Here is a 23,105-nt window from a genome sequence, read left to right on the forward strand (position 1 = left end):
CTTGGGCTTTTCTGACTCTAATGGTAAGAATCTCTTCCACAAACAAGAGTGCAATTGTTCCTCACAGTTTTTGCTCTTTAATCTTTTTATTCTCATTACATGACCTTTCCTCTTAACTTTTGGTCTGGTAGGCCTTTAGCTGCTTGTTGTGTGCATGTCTAAAATGATATGTTTATGGGATCCTTTCTCCTCCCTTATCTTACTAATCAGATTGTTCATGGCCTGTGATTCTAAGATTGACTGCACTTTGGGAATGCAGAAACGGAGATTGTCACCTCTGTTGCATGGTGTTTGATTATGTCACAAAACCTGTGAAGTTTCCAATAAATGAGCCAATAGTGAGCTCTGTGCTACTTACCTCAGGTAAAGAATGCATATACTGGGAGACCGCTGCACCTAGACGAGCAACTAAAACATGCTGCCTTGAAATGTTTTCTGCTAGTTCATTAGAATAAATGCAATATTCCTGTGAACCTCCATGATTAACCTTTTATTTGGCTTGTTATGCTATCATTAAGAAATGCAGTAAGAAATTAAAAGCTGTTTGAAAAAGAATAAACAATTCTTCTTCATATAGAGTGAGATCCTGAAATTCTTCACTCTGACTCTGGATAAAGTACTAGTGAACTCAGGGTTCACACTGTGGAAGGGCTCAACAACTGATGGATTTTTAAATTTTGGAAAGTGTTCTGTCATTAAAGAAGTTAAATCATGATTTGAATGTGTCTTTGTTTTTAACTATAGATCAAAAAAAATCAATCATTACCTAACCAGAAAGTTTGAAAGGGATGAAGAAGTGGGTATAAGCATTTCCCAGTTACTTTGTATGGATGACATGTATACTACTAGTTGATGGATAATACAAGGTTAATTTTAAGGAACAAGGAGAGCAGAAAGCAGCCTTGTCACTGTATCTAGTTTTTGTAGTTTTTCTTTGTATCATCGTTACATTAACAGGTGTTACCAGCCACTGGACAAAAGCTGTGACAGTTTTCACAAGGACTTTAGTCATATTTCTTAAGTCACCTTAGATATCTATCTAGACTTTCACAGTCATTAGCGATAATCTGTAAGGGTTGGATTTTGTTAATTTGAAGCAAAAATAGGTAGAGAAACTCACAGAAAGGAAATTACATGTTTTTACATGTGGTTCTAAATTAACTGAGAACTGCAGGCTGCTGAGTAGGGAATTTTGCTGGCCTGTCATAATGCACTGCCTCAGAAGGCATCTACCAAGTGACCCAGCCTTTGCTTTCTTAGAGATGGTCTTTAAAGTGAGAAAACCTGCAAGTGTGACTTAGGAGGCTTATACTGCCATCACTCCTTGTACTCATCCAGTCTGATGTGAGGCTAAAGAATGAAGTTGAATCACCAACAGCATCTGTCTTTACTTTCTGGAGAATGAAAATTCAGGTCAAGTAAAGCAGTATTCATAGACATGCTGAATATCTGTAGGTGTTGTGCTGTTGGGATTGAGTTAGTTGATACATGAACCCAGGTAGGTAGTCTCAGAGCATCTGTAGGATTCTGAATTTTAGTACACATGCCCACACACCTACACCTCCTTTCGGCTTCTGATTCTTTAACATTACTGAACATGCTAGCCATTCTGCTGTCTTACCTACACAATATTTTTAATTTTGTCCTTTTACTCTTTTCCCCCAACAGTTTACTGTTGTGCATCATTCCCTTCATACACCAAGCGCGTCTGACAGACCTTGCCTCTTCCTATGACCTTCATACCTCTGAACCTCCTGTTGCCTCTGCTACCCTGATTCTTCTGTTGCCTTCCTTCCTCCCCTGCTGGAAAAGAACCTTTTTTTCTGACTGAGATTTTGGCTTCCTTTCTTTTTGAACTTGCACATTTTCTTTTAATTACTATTGATTATTTTTGGCTGTGATTCATACTCATTTGTGAGATGTATGCTCCAGAACTGAATGCTGTGTTATAAAAATCTATATATCAGCCTCAGAAAGTTTATCCGTACATTTTTCTGTTCTTTTTGAAAAGTTTATCTTTATTTTGAGCGTGGTTTAATTTGATTTGGTGTTTCAAAGAGTTTTTTGGGGGGGTGTCTTTCAACACTATCTGAAGATTTAATGAAAACTTCTTAAAAACTTCCTTTTTCCCTGTTAGCCTAGGTATAACATTTTACATTCTCTAATACATTCTAGTCTTCCTTCATTGCATATATTTCGTTCCTTTGGAACTAAGCTGGAACTGGGCATGGCCTAGCCAAGTTGAAATACAAGATTCTTTCTATATCTTGGCTATCAGTCAGGCTGCTGAAGAAAAAAAGAAACAGAAAGGATCTGTTGGATCTATAAGGGGCCTAGAAGGAATACTGAGAACCGGTACAAAATGCACTGATTCATAAGGCTTTACTTCAGCTTTCATCCTGATGCTTAGTATGAGTAATTTTATCTTGATGCTAGAGACATCCTATGGAAATCAACGTGTGTGTTCTATTTCTGTAACAAAAGATGCAAACGCTGTTTGCTCGAGATAAATCTTGTTCTGCAAGTCTCCTTTTCACAGTTGGAATAGTCAGTGAGTTATAATTAAAATAGCAGCTGTAGAACTGTACTTACCAAAAACTTTTTCGCACTGAAGAAAGTTCTTCATGTGAACAGCCCATAAGACATGTATTTTTAATCATTCTTAACTACAAACACAGGTTTTATGAGTTGCAATGGTGCACACACCCAGAACTATTCTGAACTCACTGTTACTGTGATTTAGGTCATTTATGTTATTTAAATGAGTGAGTGCAATACATAACTAATTTAAATGATGAAAAATTATTGTTCTACCCTCAAGCAAATAATGTGTATCTTGAATCCTTTCCAGGTCCACAAAGTGGAGAATAAGAAAGAAAAGCATTCCTGCAGATAATGTGAAACATGACTGAAAAGGGTTTTGACAGTTTTTAATACAAATATGACATGTAGTTAATAAGTTTTAAGTAATGCTTCAATAAGTATACTTAATACCCTCAGGGTCTTCTAATAAAAGTGGAGTAGAACTGAACTGTCTGTGCTGCCATATACTTTGTAATAACTTCTTAAGACAGGACAATGGTTTAATTGTAAGTCTTCTCTTAAAAAACTAGTAGGTGTTCACAATGTGAAGATTAAGAACGTAATTTACCCATTCTCATTACTCTATTTACATCCTGTTTGTAACTCCATGGAGTTACATGCCATGTGCAGTTCAGACTAGTATAAAAATGGAATAATGAAGTGGCCGAACAAAGTTTTTTATATTGAGTACGATATAGAAGTACAGTGTATTGTTAAAGCAGTTCCTAGCATTGACACCAGTTTATCTTCCAGGAGGCTCGAGTTTCCAACAAAACTACATTTTTGCTGAAAAAATTTCCTTGCTTTGAAGGAATATAGCTGTGACTTCTCTCCATGTAGCTGACAAGTTTGCTCTGAAAAGCTGTCTCTCTTCAGGTGGTCTGCTCAAACTCTTAAAAGCTCTAGATGAAAACTCAAGAAGTTCATTACTCATCCTTAAGTTTACTTTTTTTTCAATTAAAATGCAAGATTTGCCTCTAAAATATGTTTGTGGGAATTAACGTTTTCTGTGTAATTCCTGTGTAAAATATTTTAATGACTGGTTTATCCTAGCCAGCTCTGCCTTTCTGAATTTAAAAAAAAATGCCTTGCTTATGCTAGCTCGTATCCTTTTATTCTTACAACTTCATAAATGTCGGGTACGTAGATAGGATTAAACAAAACTTGAAAAAAAGAAGAAAAATTGCTGCATCTTCACAAGAAGTCATCTTAATTATAAGAAATTCCACTATAATATTAGCATATTTAAAATCTCCCATTACTATACACAGTGTGGGAAATAACTTTCAGTGACAGTCATTGGATCCATGTTACCTGTTTCACAACTGTTAATTCATTAATATTGTGTGTGCAAGGAGGTAAATTGTTTAAGCAAAGTGTGATTATAGGAACGTGAACTCCCTGGAAGTTTGGTTTGTGAGCACCAGCTTAGTGCTGAGGTACAGATGGGGAAGCCCTGCTTGTACCAGGTGTTGACCCACGATTTCTAACATCACCTTAATTTGACTTCTGGAAGAGAATGAGAGTTTTCTTGTCATTTTCAATGAGAGAAAGACATGTCAGTTTAGGTCAATTTGATGGATTCTTAATTTAACAGTGATATGAAAGGATATTGGCTTGGTTTTACTCCTTGTATTTTAACTATGGAGACATCAGAAGTGTAATGAGAACAACATACAGAAATTGATAACAATTTGATTACTATACTAAAATGTTTTACCAAAATGCTCTTACCAGAGTTGTAAGAAACAAATTTAATATATTCAGGATTTATCTGCACTACCAGGCAGCATTGCTCAACTACTGTCCTTCATAGTAAGATGATCTGGGGCAAAAAACAAATAAACAAAAAAAAGCCCCAACACTGGACAATATTATTAAGCCCTTTCAGGAGGAAAAGTAAATGCATAGATAGCTTATAAATCAAAACAAATTCTAGTATTACGGCTCCGCTCTTAGGAAATAAGGACAGATGGATAATGTATGATTAAACCCATTCTGATACTTGAAGAATGTGCTCAACCCTTATGAAACGCAGTGAATTAGAAACAGATTAAGCTTCGAGGTGGGCAGATTTTACTGAATGGCCATATATAAAACCTTTTTGTGGATACCGCCAGGGGGAGCCGATGTTGTCACATATATGCAATAGGTAGCAAGTAAGAGTAATGCTAAAGGTGAATTTTAAGCTAATAGCTGCCACACTTACACAAAGATTTTCAGTTCTTGAAGAATGCCATAAAATTAAACTGAGTTCATTGAGTTGTTTTTTTCAGCAACTAAAAATAAAAAACCAAAATTTTCTAGGTATTTTTTAAATCAGTTTCATTACAAATAGGAAGATGAAGATAAAATCATATTTGCAGGTGATGCCACTGTGATAGCATCTTACAGATATAAGCTCAAATTTTTAATCGAGGCATTCTTGCAGAGGGTGGTGGCATGCTGGGTTGGCTATTATATTGCATAGATATTAACGTGCATATTTATGGCAGCTGTGTCCAGGGTTTGGAAATCAGTGCATATGGCTGATGCATGTGCCTAAGAACAAGTGCATAGGAGCAGGTCAGGTTTAGTGCCAGTGTAGAAAGACACGTTCTGCTAGAAAAGTTTATCAGCTTGAGTTCTAAAAGTATGAACAGATTGTTTTAGCATCCATCCTCTTTCACAGACAAATGCTTTGTGACCAGCAATGCAGTCATTCAGGGACTAAAATCTAGGAAGTTAGAGACTCTCCAAACATTCTTAAATGTCTTTTCTGCACTTAATGCTTTCTTTTTTTTCCTTAGGATTGAAAACTTTGAGGACTGAAATGAATGTTGCCTTTCTCACTGAGCAGCTGGATTTTTTCTTTACTGGTGATAGGGCTGTAGAATACTAAACTTTGAACTCATTCCGTTTTTATCTTTAGAAAACGTGCTGCTGGTCCAGAACTGAAACTTATTGTGGGCAGGTAAAAAAAGGAGAGAATATTCTAAATATATGAATGGAAAAAGGGAGTATTTCACTTCTTGTTCATTTTTAACTGAAACTATTTAAAGCTGTTCATGGCATCAAGTATGTTCAAATAAGTGCCAAGGGAAAGTGATTGACAGAGAAATTGTCCAGTCCAAATTGAGTGATGAATTGCAAAGGCCTGTGATGCATTTATTGATTAAACATACGGCCATGCAATCTATCATATGCCCATCATCTGTCCGTGTATTCTGCATTTGTAAACTCAGCTCTGTGGTCATGATTCTCATGCACTCATCATTGATGTTTACAGCCACTTTAAGCCCTCTTTATTGTTCATCCCAGTGTAAAAGTGCCTTTTCGTGTGAGTTGAGCCATGTGTGTGTATATAAGACAGCACTTCTGTCTTCTAAGTTGGCTTCCAGTCACTACCATGACTCTCAACATATATTTAGTACATGCAGTAGGCACCATTTAACTTTCCGTACTAAAATACATGTTATTTTAGAAGACAGAATAACTTATTCCATCCCTCGAAAATTACAGCCATTTTGTTTCCTAATGTCATTGCAAAGCTATGAACTCCCCCCTCAAGGACAGCGAGACAAACTTGCAGTCACTGTTTACACACTTCTTATTCAGGTTCTCTCATGTATAGTATGCAGATAAGCTTCGCTATAGCACCTGTATGGCTAGAGAAGTCCACTGTTAAAAATCAGAAGTTAACAGAATAAAAAGTGACATGATTAATTCTTCGTTTATCCGGAAGAGCTTACATGTAGTAAACCCTGCTGATTTTTGCTGAGGTGGAGGAGGAGGGTGATCTTATATTTTTCTGTGCAAGAATCAGCTGCTTTATTCCTTGTTTATTGCATATTCTTCTGTGATGCTTTGACTTCAAGTGGTGAATGACTGCTAAAAGGATCAAGTCCAGTAGCAAGAATGAAATACTTCAGATGATAACATATTAAATAGTTATCAGCTACTGAGGCCTTCATTAATGTGCCTTGAATGTTCCTTGAACATGAAAGATACTTTTTTTTCTTGTCCAGTTCTAATAAGAAAATTGTAAATTTGGGTCACCAGATCTGCTTCATTGTCTCATGCCTTGACAAAGGTCTGAAGAAGGAGACTCGGTCCTGGGTAAAGGTAACACCAGGTGGAAAGGGGATATTTTATATTCCCTTACATGTGCACTCAACTGCCTGCCTGTGTTGGAAATAATACCTGTGATTGTGCAAATGCTGAGCAACAAGTCAGTCCTAATGTAAGGGGAGCACAATTCCTTTGACTATAACAAAGTATTTTCTGGTTACATTAAGTATGGGACTGGACTCCAGTGAATGAAATACTCTTTCTAGCCTCATTTCCTGATAATTTATGTTTTTATTTCCTAGAGTGTGTAACAAACCTTAGCTACACATTTCCCATCCTGACTAAATCTAAAGACATTTCTCTTCTAATTCCCTTGAGCACAGCTCTGCAGTGCAAGTGGTCTGTGGATGAACTGTGCATGTTTATTTTAAAAGAAACAAAATTCTCCATTTTCCTCCTCTTTATAAGAGCAGTTTATGTGAGCTGTATCTTTAATAACTGAGTAGTGCCTTAAACGTGCTCTGTTGTGCTTGAACAGTGGAATATGAAGAAATTGCAGCACCGTACAAATAGAGAGACTTACACTTTATTGGTTTAGTGGTGGACTTAGCAGTGCTAGGTTAATGGCTGGACTCGATGATCTTGAAGGTCTTTTCTAACCTAAACAATTCTATGACTCTGTGAGCCTGTGATCAGTAACAAACTGGACTAAACATCTCTGTCCAGCCAAATACATGCGTGTGGTGTGGGTGTGAGTGTGTATGAGACCTTTAATTCTGGGTATGAGTTTGAAGTAATGCTTGATTTACACATTATGTATGGACCAAATCAAACTGGAAGGTTGGTGTTTGAATTGGCGTTGAAATTTGTAGTGCAAGATCCTACTGATTCAAATGCAGGCAATGCACATGGAGCTACAGAAAGCAAACTGTTGAAAATCTTTGTATTCTCTCTTCCAGGTAGGTGACAATACCCATACCAAAGTGCTGGTCCATCCTTAAAGATGCTCATACTCAGCTTTTCATATTACCACTTTTAAGTCAGTAAACACTTGACTAAAATGCCTGCCTGCTTTCTTCTAAGAAGTTGAGAATTCTGGCCATGCACATTCACTTCTGAGTTTTAGGGCCTGAGGGAGCAAAAGGCTGAGAGCAGAGACAGAGTCTCTTTTGTCAGCTCCTTTTGTGGATTCCATAATTGGTTCCTGGCCTGGATAAAACAATTACTTTCCAACCTACTGTACCATAAGCAGAGGTGGGGTGTAATGGAGGACAAAGACCTAAAACAAAAGAAGACTGAGGAAGTAACGAGAAAGAAGGACTATGACAGACTTTTTTTTTTCTTTTAACACTATTATAATTAGAAGGTGAAAGTAAAGTTGCTAAATATGTGGTAACCTCCCATGAATAGTGAAGGACTAGTAGGGGAATACCTAGTTAACTTGTTAGAGCAAACAGACAAAACTACTAATTCTTTCACTTCCGTCATCTAATGAAAATTATTATTGATCTCTGATTTTTAAAACACATGAGGTTAGCATTTTTCTTCTTTTCTCTCCCATGATTGTTTCCTCTATTTTTTCACTTGACAAGAAGCTTAAAACTGAAGGGGGAAATATTTTTTTCAATTCATAAAACCATGAACATTAATGGAGAAATATTTTCAACATCTTTTTCTCAAGTGAAAACATGCAACAGGTCTATTTATAAGGTGTGTCTAGGTGTAACAGTCAAGACTTGAAAGTCAAGAATTGTTACACTTCTTAAATTATAAAAATTAGAATTACAGAGACTGTAAGAAAAACTAATTGGCTTTAAGTTCAAAATAAAAACTTTATTTAACATTTACTGGTAAGAGACAGCATTTTAGAAGCTGAACAGATTCTTGTATTTGACTTGCTCTACAGAAAGCCTCAAGGTGGACTGTAGAGGGCTGTAGAAGAGCCAGCCTGTATCACTTCTTGGCGTTGCTGGAAGCAGATAAAGTAGTACTTTGGGGACTGTTGCATGAATGCATTGGAATTAGGTTTTATTCTGAAACCGTTTTTGAGTGCTACCAGTTTCTCAGACACATTAACTCAATGCTCAGGAGTGATATGATGCTTTTTTACGAGGTAAAACTTATCCCACTTTCTGCCCCAAAAGAGGAAAGACATTTTTTTTTCAGAAGAAATAGTATTTTAATTAAACACAACGTATGCAAATAGTTTATTAACTACTATGATTTTAAAATACATTTTTTTACTTTTAAAAATCTTTTCTGTTTGCCTTCAGAAAATGAGAACGATTTGGTGATTAACCAACCAGTCAGTAAAAGAAACTTAGAGGTTGAAGTGTCCAAGTTTTCCAAATGAAAACATTTGGTAAAAAAAAAAAAAAAGAAAAAAAAAAAGAAAAAATTAAAAAAAAAGAAAAAAAAGGCATGCATATACTGTAATTTGCTTGTTTGCTCCACTCCCTTGTGGACATGCCCAACTTCCTCTGTACCTGGCAGTTTTCCTGTTCTCTATTCATTCAGGCTAATCAATGGGATTCAGATGTTCCTCAAATAAAATCATTTGGCTTCAGCCTGCTCTTGCAAGAACACAGATTGAAGTAAAAAGGCTTTTCCTCAATTTTCGAGTACATGAAGTATATGCCACTGTTCATAATACGAGACTTCAGCAATGTATCAATGGCAATTTTTTACACAAAAAATCCTTGCACAGGGAACCTACTTGCATTTTTTTCGTGGAGTTGAGTTAGTGTCTGTGAGACAATTAGCAGACTGAAAACAATGAAGATCAAAGTCTTTAAATTTACATGCGTAATGTGAAGAGGAATAACAAACATACCACCAGCTTGATTCTGTGCTGATCTGATAGGGGCCACTCTAAGGTGAGAGGAGAGTTTTATAATCTTGTCCTGAAATGAGCAATCAGAAGAATGAAGATAATGTTTGAGCATTACTGTACAGATAGTACTGTATAAAGTGGAACAGTGGCCAGTCACACCTGCTAAAAAAATGCTGAACACGATCCTTGTGTAGTGTTTTTAGGAAAAAAAATTATCTGGTTCTTCATAGCTTAAAAGAGGAGGTGCTTTTTTTCTTTTTCTTTTTCTTTTCTTTTTAGTTAGGGATAAGTAGGGGAAAGAAAGAGGATAATAAAGGGATAATAATGGATAAAAGGGAAATAATAGATGGAGTAAAAAATCCCAGAAGTTTCAACTTCTTGCTTTTCGGAACCAAAATGGATGTTAGGATTTGGGAATTTTTCCTTTTTTTCTTCTTCTTTGTTTTCATCTTCTCCTTCCCCAGACCCCATCAACTAATTTATTAAGCATTTCTTTTGGACTTCTGAGTTAATGATTCAATTCTCTGGTATCTAAACCCCAGCGCACTTTGGGTTGAAGCTTTGTATTGTTCACAGCATCCTTCCCTCAGACATCCCTGGTAGATAATAGAGAATGAGCTTTTAGGTCAGCACATACATGAAGAAAGTCTCCTTGCTCTGTCCTTCTACCTCTTTATGAAACTTTTGGAACTGAACTTCAGACTGTTATCCTTCCTGACTAATTCAGGAGTTGGCAGACAGTTTAAAAGTTACTGGAGGATTTCATAGACAGACCTATAATCCTACAACAGTGTGACCTTCTTAACCCAATTTCTGCAGGAACTGAAGCTGAAAAAAAAAGAAACTCAAAGACATTTCCAAATTTCCCGTAGGAAAAATTACCTTTTATGCTGATCCTAATTAAGACCATTAACTCAGGTGAAAAATTCTTCGAACTAGCTTGTCTGTTTTGAGGGTATGATCGTAGTGAACCTTCAAATTCTAGAAATGGCCCTGCTCCAGCAAAGCACTTGAGCATGCTTAATCAGGTACCCCATTATACAGCATGCACATTATTACTGAATGAACTGTGTAAATGAAAGCTTTAAAATGCTTTGCATGAATAAAAATGCAGACGATTTTTCCCTGTGGGGATTCATCCCATGCAGGAGATATCTGCAGCTTTGCATTTTAATCAGTGAGTGTTCCTGTCCTGCTCACATTGAAGTCAGTGGCAAAACCCAACTGCTGAAGTGGAAGCAGGATCAGTGCAAAATACGAAAGGGGAGAATTTATTCCAAGTGGGTGTCTGAATGATGACCCATTTCTTGCAGGCTGCTGTTCACCATGCTACCAGAGATGACACTGCCATTAACATTTTACTATCCAGAAATCATACAGTGCGTAACATCCAGTTACCACTGTTGCATGTTTGCATTTTTTCAGGTTTATAGGGAAAGAGCCCCAGGGCAAAGCACAATTGATGAGATAATTGACTTCACAAGAGGACTATGAAAGAGTGGGCCAAATTCAGCTCTGACTTAAGTATTCCATCTCTGCTTATGTCTGAGATAATCTGATCTAGTCCATCTGCTGTCAGAGGAGTGGTGGCATAACAGCAGAGCTGTTCTGTGAGCGCTTTGTTCTCTACCTATCCAATATTCCGCTTGTTAGTAGGCTCCCAGGGAGATCTTCAGTGTGCGCTGCTGAAAAAGATAACCTCATTGCTGGAGCCTGAAGTGGCTTTCATGATACCCTGCATTTGATTCTTGCCCCATGCAGTGTTTTCTTGGCTATGTCTGTGTTACTGGAAGTCTGTCTCTTGCCATCCTTCCATAGAACCAATTGCCTTTATGGGTTCTGCAGCGCGTCTGTGACTCTTTGCAGCTAGTGTAGCCCCAGGGTGCCTGGCAGTGTTTTAGGTGGTGAGCATGCTTGGCATACACTGTTCTGGCCTCACTGCCCTCGATTTGCCCTCATCCCAGCGTGAGAGTCTGGTCTTCTGAGCGCCCAGAAAATGTCCTTTGGAAATGATATGATGCCCCTGTGTAGGGTATCGCACAAGATCTTTAGGGAGATCTTAAAATGCTCTGGTTCTCAGTTTTGTTCTCTGCAAGAATAATTCTTTCTTCACTGGGCAGTTTCAGAAGCCAAAATGTCTTAGTGATGAGAAGTGTTCAGGTACTCCAAGAAGCGTTTCTCCAGGTACATACATTTGTTGATGTCACTGGACATCTTACAGCTATGAGAAATACGATAGCAGAGTAATCAAGTGTGAATGTGCAGTAAGATGTGTATTAACTAAACTCAGAAAAGCAACATGGTCTTTGAAGTTAAAATATTTCTGGATATGTAATTGCCAAAGTAAACCACCAACCAAAGTATATTGAAAAGCCTGTTGTTTGAACTTTGGGGAGGGAAGCAGGTATTCCATTGATCAGGAGGTCCAAGAGGAGTCAGTTAATGTACATCAAAAGAGGTCAGAGTAGAGCTTTGTGTCTTCAGAGCACAGAGGTGTATGTAAATGTTTTCGTACCTAAATTTGGAGCTAGCTGTTGAAAATCTTCTGTGAAGGTCTTTACGTTATTGGTGGTTTGGCTGAAGCATGTTTTGGCCAATTAAATGGAGTTATTTTGTGCTGTCCTAATTGTAAGTTAGACAGGTGGTTGTGCATGAAACGTTTCATTTTCTCAGGGCTCTGTCTGACTTCAGATGGTACTATAGATACTGTCCTATACAAAGATAGAAGGTGATGTAAGGAAAAATGATGGATGCACTGGTGGGGGAGCTGAAGGGTGACATCACAGATCTGAATGGACTGAGGTGCTGTGAGGGTGGGTAAGAAAAAAATCTGCAAGAGTGATGAAGTCCCATTTTGTTAACCACACTCCAGCTTGGAGCTCACTCTTAGTTTTTGGTATTAAGCAAACCCAGTACTTGTTGCCATTACTGCCTAGCAGGTCTGCATTGTTAGGGAGATACTAAAACTATTGTTTCTTATTTGTGCAGCAGTTCTTAGAAGTACTTACATGCCCAAGGCAAGTGTACTTTGTCCCCACAAACAGAAAGCGACTGTTCAGAATGTTTTATTTTTATGTGTGTAATACCTAATGGTTTCAGTAATAAGTAGCTTATTACAGATTGACCCGATTCTCTTCCACACTTCCTAACTTTTAAATCACTTCTAATCAGAAATAAGTACACAACTGTGAGTGGAATGGGGTTGCTGTACTATGAAAAGAGCTCTTGAATCCCACAAGTTGTGTGTATGTGTGTTTGGTTTAGGGTTGGATTTTTTGTCTCTTTGCTGAGCTTGCTGGCAGCTAGTCTCTGGGGAAGGAAAGTGTAATTACAATGTGAAAGTGTTTTATGCTTTTCTCCTCTGGATTATGTTAGAAATACAAAACTGTAGTAGAGATTTTATGGAGTCATTAACAGGCAAACTGAGGAAGAGAATGAATTGATAGAACAGAGTGCATGCAGGGAGGATGGTGAGGTTTAAAAAGAAGAGTTGAGCAAATAGCATTTTTTCTGTGGACTTAAAAATCACCTAATAAAACACTGTTTTATTGCATAGGTGCACTAATAATTTCTGTGTTTAATTGTTACCCTGCATTTGCTTTTCAGGCAATTTTATAGAGTGTGTTCTCTAAGGTGGCTCATGAAAATCACCTTCACAGTCCATTTGTTTAAATTTGGCAGTGGACTTGAATGGAAGCTGACCACCTCTGTAGAGGATGCGGATTGCCAAAATCTATCACTTAAGTCTAATAATTCCCAGCAAAATGTGGAGAGTGGTTTATTTCTTCTTCACCAAGCTCATTATATTGGGCAATCTCTGGTTTTAGCTGTAGATTTTCCTTGCCCACAAAGGCCTCCAAGGAGCCCCGTTACTGATAACAACGTGTTACCAGTGTTACACATGGTGATTTACGAAGTGCAAGTCTGAAGCTATCTTATTATATGCTTTTAAATATATTTCCGTGATATCCTGCTCCTTTAACCTACATTGTCTGCTTGTTCATAGTCTTTTTGAACTGCACAGATTAGGCACACTGCCCCTCTCCTCACACCTAAGTAAAGGACCAACTAGAGCCAGGAAAGCACCTTGTGAGTTGTTCTAACTTGCTGTTAACCCCAGATAGTGAGCACCAGGAACTGTTGTCAAAGTCTCCCCATCAGACATCATTATGTATGAAAGGAAATTAACATCTCACTCTACTGACTCATTTTTAAAATCTATCCTTCTCTAAGCCAAGTGGCAATGTTCTCCAGTTAATCAAGGGAAGATCTACTTTGACACATGAGCCTTTTCCTGTCAAAGAGCGTTTTGCTTTTCATGTCACTTTTGTGACATCTGATCCTTTCGAATAAGGAAGGCAGGTTACTGACTATGGTGTAGAGTTGTCAGAGCATCCAAACAAGGCTTCTGTAAAAGCAGGGAACCAGTAGGTTCAAGAGAGTGCCAGAGAGGAGAGGATGAAAAGCAGTTTAGCAATAGCGGCAGCATTCTAGGTCAAATGGACTTTGAAGAGGTCAGAGAGGCTTTTTCAGTCATTGAAGAAAGGATTGTGGGAAAGAAATGGGGATAATAAAGTCCAATATGTTAATCTTCCCTGTCTGAAAATCTGTGTGGCATTAGTTCAGAAATTTTTCTTTGCTTTTTTGGCAGGTGGTAAAAATAAGGTCTGAAATGGGAGAGGGTGGCAAACGTTTACTTGAAGTGGTAGTTTCCTCTGATGAGTCTTTGAAGAGCCAGCAGTCTGATCTAGTGCTGTTTAGAGAGAGAGACTTCACAGTAACTTTCAGCATAGGTTTGAAAGGAAGATCAAACATTAGTGCACAGACCTTCACAGTTGCTTGTACATGGAAAATACAATGGAGGGACTGGAATATTTACTCTTCAGTTCTCACTCCCTGGCTTGATCCTATCTTGTATTGCCTTTGCCAAAAAAGCTTTTGTAAAAGTTACAATACTTTCGTGTTGCGATACCAACTAACAGCAGACAGGTTTAACCTCAAGGGAAGAGCTTAACTACCTCAAATTTGTGAGGCAGGTTAAATGAGTCCACATTGTATTTATTTTTCAATCATAGGAGAGGTCGATCTAGGTTAACTTAAATTAACTGTGATTAGATTGGGATCAAATGTGGAAATGCTGAAGGATCACAGGGTACTTCTAATAATACGTACCTTTCTGATGATATGTCTAGTGAGATGTCTTGTAATTTTTGTTATTGGCTGGCATGTAAAGGAGTGGATTTACTTCTGTTTGCAGGTTTTGTGCAGTAAGAATGACTGCAATTAAAGAACTTGTTGGAAAACATGAGCATTGGGCATAAGACTAGGAAAGACTGAGAGCAGCTCTTTAGGTGAGAAGTGGCAGTCACATGCAGGACTGCATGAGTCAGCAGCATGCCCTAATGGTGATGAAGCACTAACCACAGACTAGGACGCACTAGCAAGAACATAACCAGCAGATCAAAGGAAGTGATTAGTCCTCTTTACTTGGCTGCCATGAAGCCACATATGTTTCCATTGTCCAAAACTGGGTTCAGTTTTGAGTTCTGTGGAACAAGACACTGAAAAAACAGAGCAGGGGCAGCAGAGTCTGGCAGAAGGCATCGAAGATGCATGTGAAGGTGCTGAGACAAGAGGGTTTGTTCAGCCTGCAGAAGGGAAGGGTAAGGAGAATTTGAATGCTGTCTTGCCTCTGAAGGAAAAGGAAGAGCGAGCCAGACTCTTCTCTGAGATACACTGCAAAAGGATAAGACTGCAACAGTGACAAGTTATAGCTAGAAAATTTTCAATTTAGCATAAAAAAATGTTCTTTATGGGGAGAAGCATTGCATTAAACATTGCCCAGGGAATGATTGATGATTTCCCAGAGTGGCTGTGGAGTCTCCATGCTTGCAGATTTTCAAAACTCAGCTGCTCAAGGACCTGAGCAACCTCATATAAGCTGGAAGTTAGTCTTGCTTTGAGGAGGACGTTGAACTAGGTGACCTCCAGAGGTTCTTTCCAAATTAAATTATTCTGTGATTCTATGACCTAAATGAGCTGAGCCAACATTAAGCTGCTCTACATCCTCATTTTGGAGGAGGGCTGGAGCTGCACAGCATGATTCCTCACCTCAGCATTTCCTGGCCTCACCTTAGTTTCTGCAACGCTGTAACAGGAGTTGGGAGAGAATCCTTGGAGCTCAATCCATTACCCCACTCCCCCCATGTTATTGTTAATGTATAACAGTGGTCATTTATTGTCTCTTGTTTCTTTTAATTAAAAAGAAAGTGTGCATGTATGCTAAGAAGCATATTGGATTAAAATGTTATAAATAGAAGTCTGCCCATTCTGTCTTGTGCTTTAACTGCTCACTGAATGTTTTTTAACACCTATTTCTATATACAAGTTTTTTATCAATGAGCAAAATGAGTAAAATGTAACCAGAACACATCATACCTGTGTGAAAACTCTTAACCTAATCCTGTGTTGTTCGTTTTCCTTATCTGTGTTAGTCATTGCCATAAGAAATGTTTTCTTTTCCCATTTTTTTCCACCAGCCTTCTTCCAAGCGTATAAAAAAATGTACACTTCTTAAATTCTGGTCTTTTGTGATGGTCTCACTTTTTACTGCCAGTACAAATAATTAGAGCACAGTTTCTTTCTCTTGCTAGACATTTTAAGTACTGTCAGTGAAATAATTATGTTGTAATTCGGGGATCATAATAATGAATATTTTTTAACATCATGAAGCTTGTAATATTTTTTACAACTGCATTGTAATAGACCATTTGAACTACAGCAAGGCAATTGCAGTCCATGAAAAGAAAGTTTTCTGGCAGTGGAACAAGTAATGAAAGAAATTGGAAAATAATTACCAACCTCTTAGCAAGAACTCACAAGAATCAGAGGAACTCAGCATCTCTGAAACCATTACAAAGTTCAGATTATTCACCACGTAGAGGTTAAATCAACTGTCACCTCTTTAAAAATGCTTTTGTATATACTGCTTCTGTCATTATTGAATGTGACAGTAAACCACCAGCAGTGCTGTAAAAGCAGAAGGTCACAGCACTTAGCAAACAATTACAGTCTGAGAAGACTTAACGCCCAATGACCATCGGACTGGGAGAGAATCATGGCTTGGGTGTCGGTGATGGACTTTCTAAGTCTTGGTAGGATATCTTTTGAACTCTTAGGTATGATTCTAATCTCATTCAAAGTCAGTGGTGGTTATTTTCATAGTAGTAATCAAAGTGAGTATTTTACCCATGGTAGTCTTCACCTACTGAATTAAATCTTCATTTCTGAAAGTGCTGATTAGCATTTAAACCAGGTGAGGTTTATCTCTCTTCATCATTGGCATTCTGTATGAGTAATGTATACATATATGTGATATCAAACTGCACAAGTGCAGATATGGCTCCTCCAAACTCAGAGTTCAGTGTTTTCCTAATTACTTACAGCCTATTGAGATTAAAGTGACAAGATCTCTTTTGTGTTAAACAAGAAGCTCACATTCTTTACTGATGAGCTACTCTCCTCTTTCCCTCTTGATGATCAGGGGCAACATTCTTGCAAACAGACATCCCAGTCCAGTCCACCCCCCTGCTCCCCGTCCCCCACCCCCGAAAGAGAGCCTTTGTAACTTGTGGTTGACCTAATTGTGCAGCGACAGCACTGCTGCTGTGAAGCAGGGGAGGTCCTCGGTATGGCACTCCTTTGGGCTTTGCACGGTCTGCAGCCTGGAGCAGGACACGGGTAACCAGCAGTGCAGGGCATTGAGGGACACTTTCCAATCTCACTTGTGGGTGAGATGTCCCACAGAGATTTCAGTATGACTCGGAGACCACGGGCCAAGTTCTACACCCTTTCCAATATCACACCCCACCTGAAGCCAGTGAACGGGGTCACATGTTACTGAAAAAAACATCTTGGCGTTGTTACGTGTTTGGAAGCACAGACAGTCTTCTGAGGTACAGAAGTGCTTCAGTAATACATTATCTCTGGCAATTGTTATTTGTATGTCGAATCTTGAAGTAATTGCTGAACGTTCTGGCTTAACCTGTGTACGTCTGCGTGAGGCCTTGAAGATCAGAGCCCATACTGAAGTTGTCTTAGTGTCATGACAGAGAAGAGAGAAACAGATGTTGAGATTTTTCTTTATTCAACCAACAAATAACCTCAGTAGCTGCCATCATTGTGAGCACACTGTGCTTGGTGTGTAGCAGTTTTCTGCGTGTGCATTCCCCCTGAGAAAAAACATGCAAAAATCACAGGGCAGTATCACATCTACTCTTGTGCATTACTCAGTTCTTTGTGTCAACTAGGACATTTTAAAACGTATTTTCTGACTCCTGGAGTTAAGACCACTCAGTAAAGTTGAGGTAGGCTTCTTTTATGTCGCCTATCATTACCCAGTAATGCCCATCCATCTTCAGTTTGCACCAGTGGGGACTTAATCAAGCGTGTAGAAGGAAGAATAGATTCTTACTTACTTCATCCATCCGAGGATGGTTCAGCTTTAAAACAGGGGTGGTTTAGTGCTGCCTTTAGCTGAAACAAGGTTGTTAACATGACACAGAACCGTAGCAGTCGTGTTTTATGTGTGTGCTTTCATGTTCAGACAAGTAGTAGTGGCAATCAAAATGGTTTGCTTCAGCCAGCAACTTTGTTCAGTGCCGTGTGTGTTAACTGTGTTTAAAATTAATGGATCTTCTCAGTGAAGATAAAAGATTAGAGAAGTGCCTTGACAAAGGCCTTGATAGGCTTGAAGAAAGGGTGACATTTTGGTTTTGCTTGAGCAAAGGGAATTTAGTCATTGAATAGAAAGCTAGTACTACCATCTTCTGTAGTACCATGCTTCAGGACAAAACTGCTGTTGAATGCGGAGGTTCTTAGGCTGGACTGGATGATTCAGCTTCTGAGATGCAGATGTAATGGATCAATTCACACGTGGACCCTGATAATAAGAGAACTGGGTTTTGTTTTGTTGTCAGTATGTGGGAAGAATGGGCTGGGGGATGGAGATCCTCCCATAAAGTAGCTTGCTGAATCACATCAGGGAGAGACTCAGGTGTTGTTACTACAGTAGATAGGTAAAGCTGTGTGTAAAAAGGGTATAAATCCCTGAGCAGAAAGATGCAGGAAACAGTTGCAGGCAGGCAAGAAGAGGATGAGGAAATGAGAGAGACGGCTAGGGAGGAAAAGCCTGCCATCCTCATGTCAGGAACTGGAAGTGGGTACTTTGTTATAAATTGCTGTGCCAGCTATAGGGTGGAGGTCATTTATGGCATCCTGGTGACAACAGATGTGGCCTGTGTTATATAGAGGTCTCTTTGCATCAAAGTATACTGCATTGTGCATTACTTCAAAATCTTCCCGTGTGCTTCCACTCTTAAACTTCCACTCTTTAAGTTGATTTCTTTGCCATCCGACATTGTTCTGTTTTTTTACATACTGTAACTTTCACTGATGCTTTAGTAGTGGGTGGTTACTGGGGTTTTTGTTAGTTTGAAAGCCAGGCAGGCCATATACATTTACCTGTTTGTTTATGGTCTGTTTTTGTGGGGCTTTATTATTTGCTGTTTAACATCAAATTACTCATATTTCTCATTGATGTTGGTGTTTTCCTAAATGTAGTTTCTGTCATGAGCATAGTCTAATGCATTCAGTGACACATACTTAGTTCCTGTAATTGCCATTTCTAGACAGAATGATCTCTTGGATTAAATCTGGAACCTAGAGCTAATGTTGTAGAAAATAAGGTCAAAGAAATCAAGTAATATTACTTCCAAAGTTGCAATGGAGTCTTTGGATCATCTTCCATCATAAATATAGATGCTTGACAGCACTTAGAACTTTAATCATGATTTGTAACCCTCTGAATTTTATTGCTTCTGCTGTCAGAAATCAATTTCAGTACTTAATGGCATCTTGTAACCTCAGTCAAGGAGAATGTTGGGTTGATTTTTATTTTAGCTTTACTCAAAGCTTCACTGCTAAGCTACACCCATACAAAATTATGATACTTTTTGACAAAGTTGTTTTTGGTTCTCTGACTGTAAAGAAAATACTTCCATGTATACAACATAATACAGTAGCATTTCTCTTTGTTGATCATTTTTATTGAGCTGTAGCTTTATGTATGCTTCAAAAAGTTGTAGATTCTGACCCTAAAAAAAAAAGAAAAGTGTATGCTTAATCTTAGTCATGCTTGTAGACCTGGGACTTCTCGTATAATTAACATCCACTGCAAGTGTCTGCAGGATCAGACCATAAACTATTACTTAATCTTCCTTTTGCTTACTGAGGTTGACGAAGAGAATGCGGCACACTTACAATTCCAAATAAAACATTTAGATTAGTCTTTATTCATTCCTTTGATCAAAAGAAGTGTGATTAGGCTTGATTCTGTCTTTAGTCACCCAATAATTTCAGTTACTGAAATTATTGACCTTGTTGGGAGTTCCCCAGTAATGGCATAATTGCAGGATGGAGTCTAGAGTTGTACGTTTCTTAAGGGAAAGAACAAAATTGTATTTTTCACCCCCAAAAGAACCCCAAACAAACAAACCCCCAAGTAGTTTATAGGAATCAAATTAAAAGAGTATAAAAAATTGTACTGTGTCTGATCTTCTCTGAAAATTTGCAAGTCTAACGGGGTTAAACATGCACAGGGCATATCTCTTGATCTCCTTTATAAATGGCTAAATATTGGAAAAGGTTCTGCTTTAATCATGGTAGTGTCTACTTTTCTCTGCACTTCCGAGTGGATTTGATATGATGCTTTGAAAAAGAGACGTTTGTTATTCTCGCACTTAACACAGGAAATTGAAAGGTAGTAAAATAAAGTGACACCTAGTGGGCCAGCATTAAACCTAGTGTACCAGTACAGTGTCCTGACGGAGAAATGCTGCCCATTTTTACTTGTGTGTAGAATTCTTACTGGAAATGTCATGATCTGTTCGGCAGCATGGAAAAGGGATAGTGAGATTATGTTGTCAGAAGCAGTAACAGGAGTAATGTCTTGCAACTCATCATTTAAACTTTGGTCAAAGTCCCCAAGAAACTGTCCCTGGAAAGTTGTTTCTTCATAGAAGTAACACAGAAGTAATTTGCTATGAAAGTCACAAAACCCAAACTCCCCAGGACAGGCATAGCAAACCGCCTTTCTAAAAGCAGAGGACAAAATTTTTGTCCTTTTTCAAATCATCTTTATCCTATATACAAATATTGAGCTCCATCCTGCTATTTTTAATGCATTTCATGTGTTTTTTTCCAGTTACAAAGGAATAGCTCTCTGTGTTTGATTTATATACTGATGACTTTCAGCTAACTTTCCTTGCTATATTTCATTTAGAGAGCCTGCTGCCTGCACATGATAATGTTTATGTAGTGGATGACATGGTTCTGGAGCTGTCAGAGGTGGAAGAAACAGCATCAGAAAGCAGCTGTTTTGCATCTGAAGATACGACAGAAGACTCGGGTGTTGTGAGCTCCCCATCTGACATTGTGTCTTTGGATTCACAAAATGACAGTATGAAGCCAAGAGACATCAAGCTTATCAATGGCTACATGGACTCAGCTGAGACAGATGCAATGTATGGCACAGAGATGTACTCTGCAAAGAATGTCTACTGCAATAGTGTGGAATCCAACAGTGCTCCACAGAGGTAAAAATTTATTTGCAGCCAGCTCTTGGAAAATATCTTGCATGTCCTCCTTGTAGGGAATCATTTAAGAAAACCAACTTCTGCTTTCTTGTGCTCTTTCATAAACCAGTACCAATGCCAAGTGACTCCTCCCAGTGAAAAGCTCACTGCCAAATCCCCTCCAGTGACATACTTGTAGCAACAGGCAAAGGTCACTTTTTTGTTTGAACTTGTAGTTACATTTCTTGCAAAAGACCTCTGCCTGCCACAGTTGATTTCTCCAAGAAGTCTGAAATAATTTTGTTACAGTTTGGTTTATTTTCTAGTTCTGATAGCATATGAAGTGCTTACAATGTTACATTGATCTAGAAAAATTACATACAAGTTGTAAAATGGAAAAATTACGGAATGGAAAAATTCAAGCCACCAAAAGCCAGGTGGAAAAGGATTGTATTCAATGAACTTCAGGGACTGGTTTGTGGGTGTGTGCATGCATACATATGTTCACCTAATGCTAACCTCCACTGGCGTTATACCTTGGGGGTCTTTTTCAGCATATTTCCTTCTTTTTTTTTTTTCTTTTTTTGCATAAACAAACATTTTCCTGCAGTTTTTGCAAGAAAATATGAGAACCTGGAATTTAACTAGAAACTGCCTTCAAGCACAAGTGACTCTGACACTGTTTGTTTGCCAAAACTCACATAGTTGGTGGCAGGGCTGCAAAGGGAACCCAAAATTTATAGGACTTTGCAAATACAAACTGGCCAAATAGGAAACTGTGCCTCCAGCAAGGAGGGTGGCCTGGTAATACTGACAGGGATCCGCTCTGTGTGATGCTGCAGAGTCATGGGACAGGGGCCAGAAATTCCTCTGAATTCTCAGTTGACACAAAGTCTGTGCTTTCTGGTCTCTCTCCATTCAGCTGCTAATCTGTAGCCCCTTCATAAGAGCATGTATCATGACCTAGTTATTTCCTTCCACACATTTCTGAGGGAGAACTCCATCTTGGATCATGCATTGGGTGATAAATTAGGCCAGCGTTCATATTTTAATCTAATGGAATGATCTCAGCGTTTTTCTTTATCCATCAATATCAATGGGGACAAGGTCAAGCCTCACTTAGGTACTTGCTCAACAATACATTTTTCTTGTGGTTTGTCCTTTAACAGTTTCTTAGGTCCTGATGCAGTGTCTGTTTGGAGAATTAGATAGGCTAGTGTAGGAACTGCAATTAACATTCCAGACCTGATCCAGAAAAGCAACCCATTAATTTAAATGGACTTAGATTGGGCCTTGTAAGATAACTAAGCAATCCCTACTTTCCTCAAAATGCAGGATCTAACCTGGTGAGGAAAGCACACATGCACATTAGTGGGGGGTGGGGGGGTGTGCGGCCAGGGGAAAATTTACCCTGATGTTGAGCGAAGACATAAAAGTAAAGCCCTGTAAGAACAATACTAATCAATGAAAAATACTTTGGACCTTTTCTGCTCTTTCAATCAAATGGAAGATTGACCACAGGTCATTGTAGCCCACTCCCGCTTGGAAGTCAGTATTCTCTCCTTCGGTCACTTCAGCCAAAGATACATATTCTGTGTGTTACACTGAGATTTACCTTTGCCACACAAACACACAAAGTTTTCAGTAGTTGGAAAGCGTGCACATAGAAGAAACAACAGGACATTTCACAAGCTGGCTGGCAGCACTGCTGCTCAGGGGTCTTCCTGAGCCAAAGGAGTTGAAGCTGGAAGGACAGCGTGATGTACTGCCCAGCACGGTCAGGCAGGTGACCGTTCCCCCCTGCTCAGCTGCTGGGAGGCTAGTGCGGTAGTACCATGTCCAGTCTTGGGTCCCCAATTCAAGAGAGAGATTGGCAAACTGGAGAGGGTCCAGAGGAGAGCCACTAAGAGGGCTGGGGCACTGGAGTACATGAAGTGCAAGGGGGAGAGGAGGCAGCTGGATTGTTGACCTTGCAAAAGTGATGCACATCAAGAGGGACTGACCGC

The 23,105-nt window shown here is 38.8% G+C and overlaps 1 protein-coding gene across 10 annotated transcripts in view; it reads left to right on the top strand.

The window, feature by feature from the left end:
* COBL (cordon-bleu WH2 repeat protein) overlaps nt 1-23,105 on the top strand; it is a 208,781-nt gene that overhangs the window by 162,172 nt on the left and 23,504 nt on the right. For all 10 annotated transcript variants that reach the window (XM_055799625.1, XM_055799623.1, XM_055799624.1 and 7 more), the window contains one exon: nt 20,808-21,120. In XM_055799625.1, coding sequence (XP_055655600.1) covers nt 20,808-21,120 — 313 coding nt within the window. The remainder of the gene's footprint in view (nt 1-20,807; nt 21,121-23,105) is intronic.

The sequence above is a fragment of the Falco peregrinus genome, chromosome 3 (genome assembly GCF_023634155.1).
Source record: "Falco peregrinus isolate bFalPer1 chromosome 3, bFalPer1.pri, whole genome shotgun sequence".
Classification (NCBI taxonomy): Eukaryota; Metazoa; Chordata; class Aves; order Falconiformes; family Falconidae; genus Falco; species Falco peregrinus.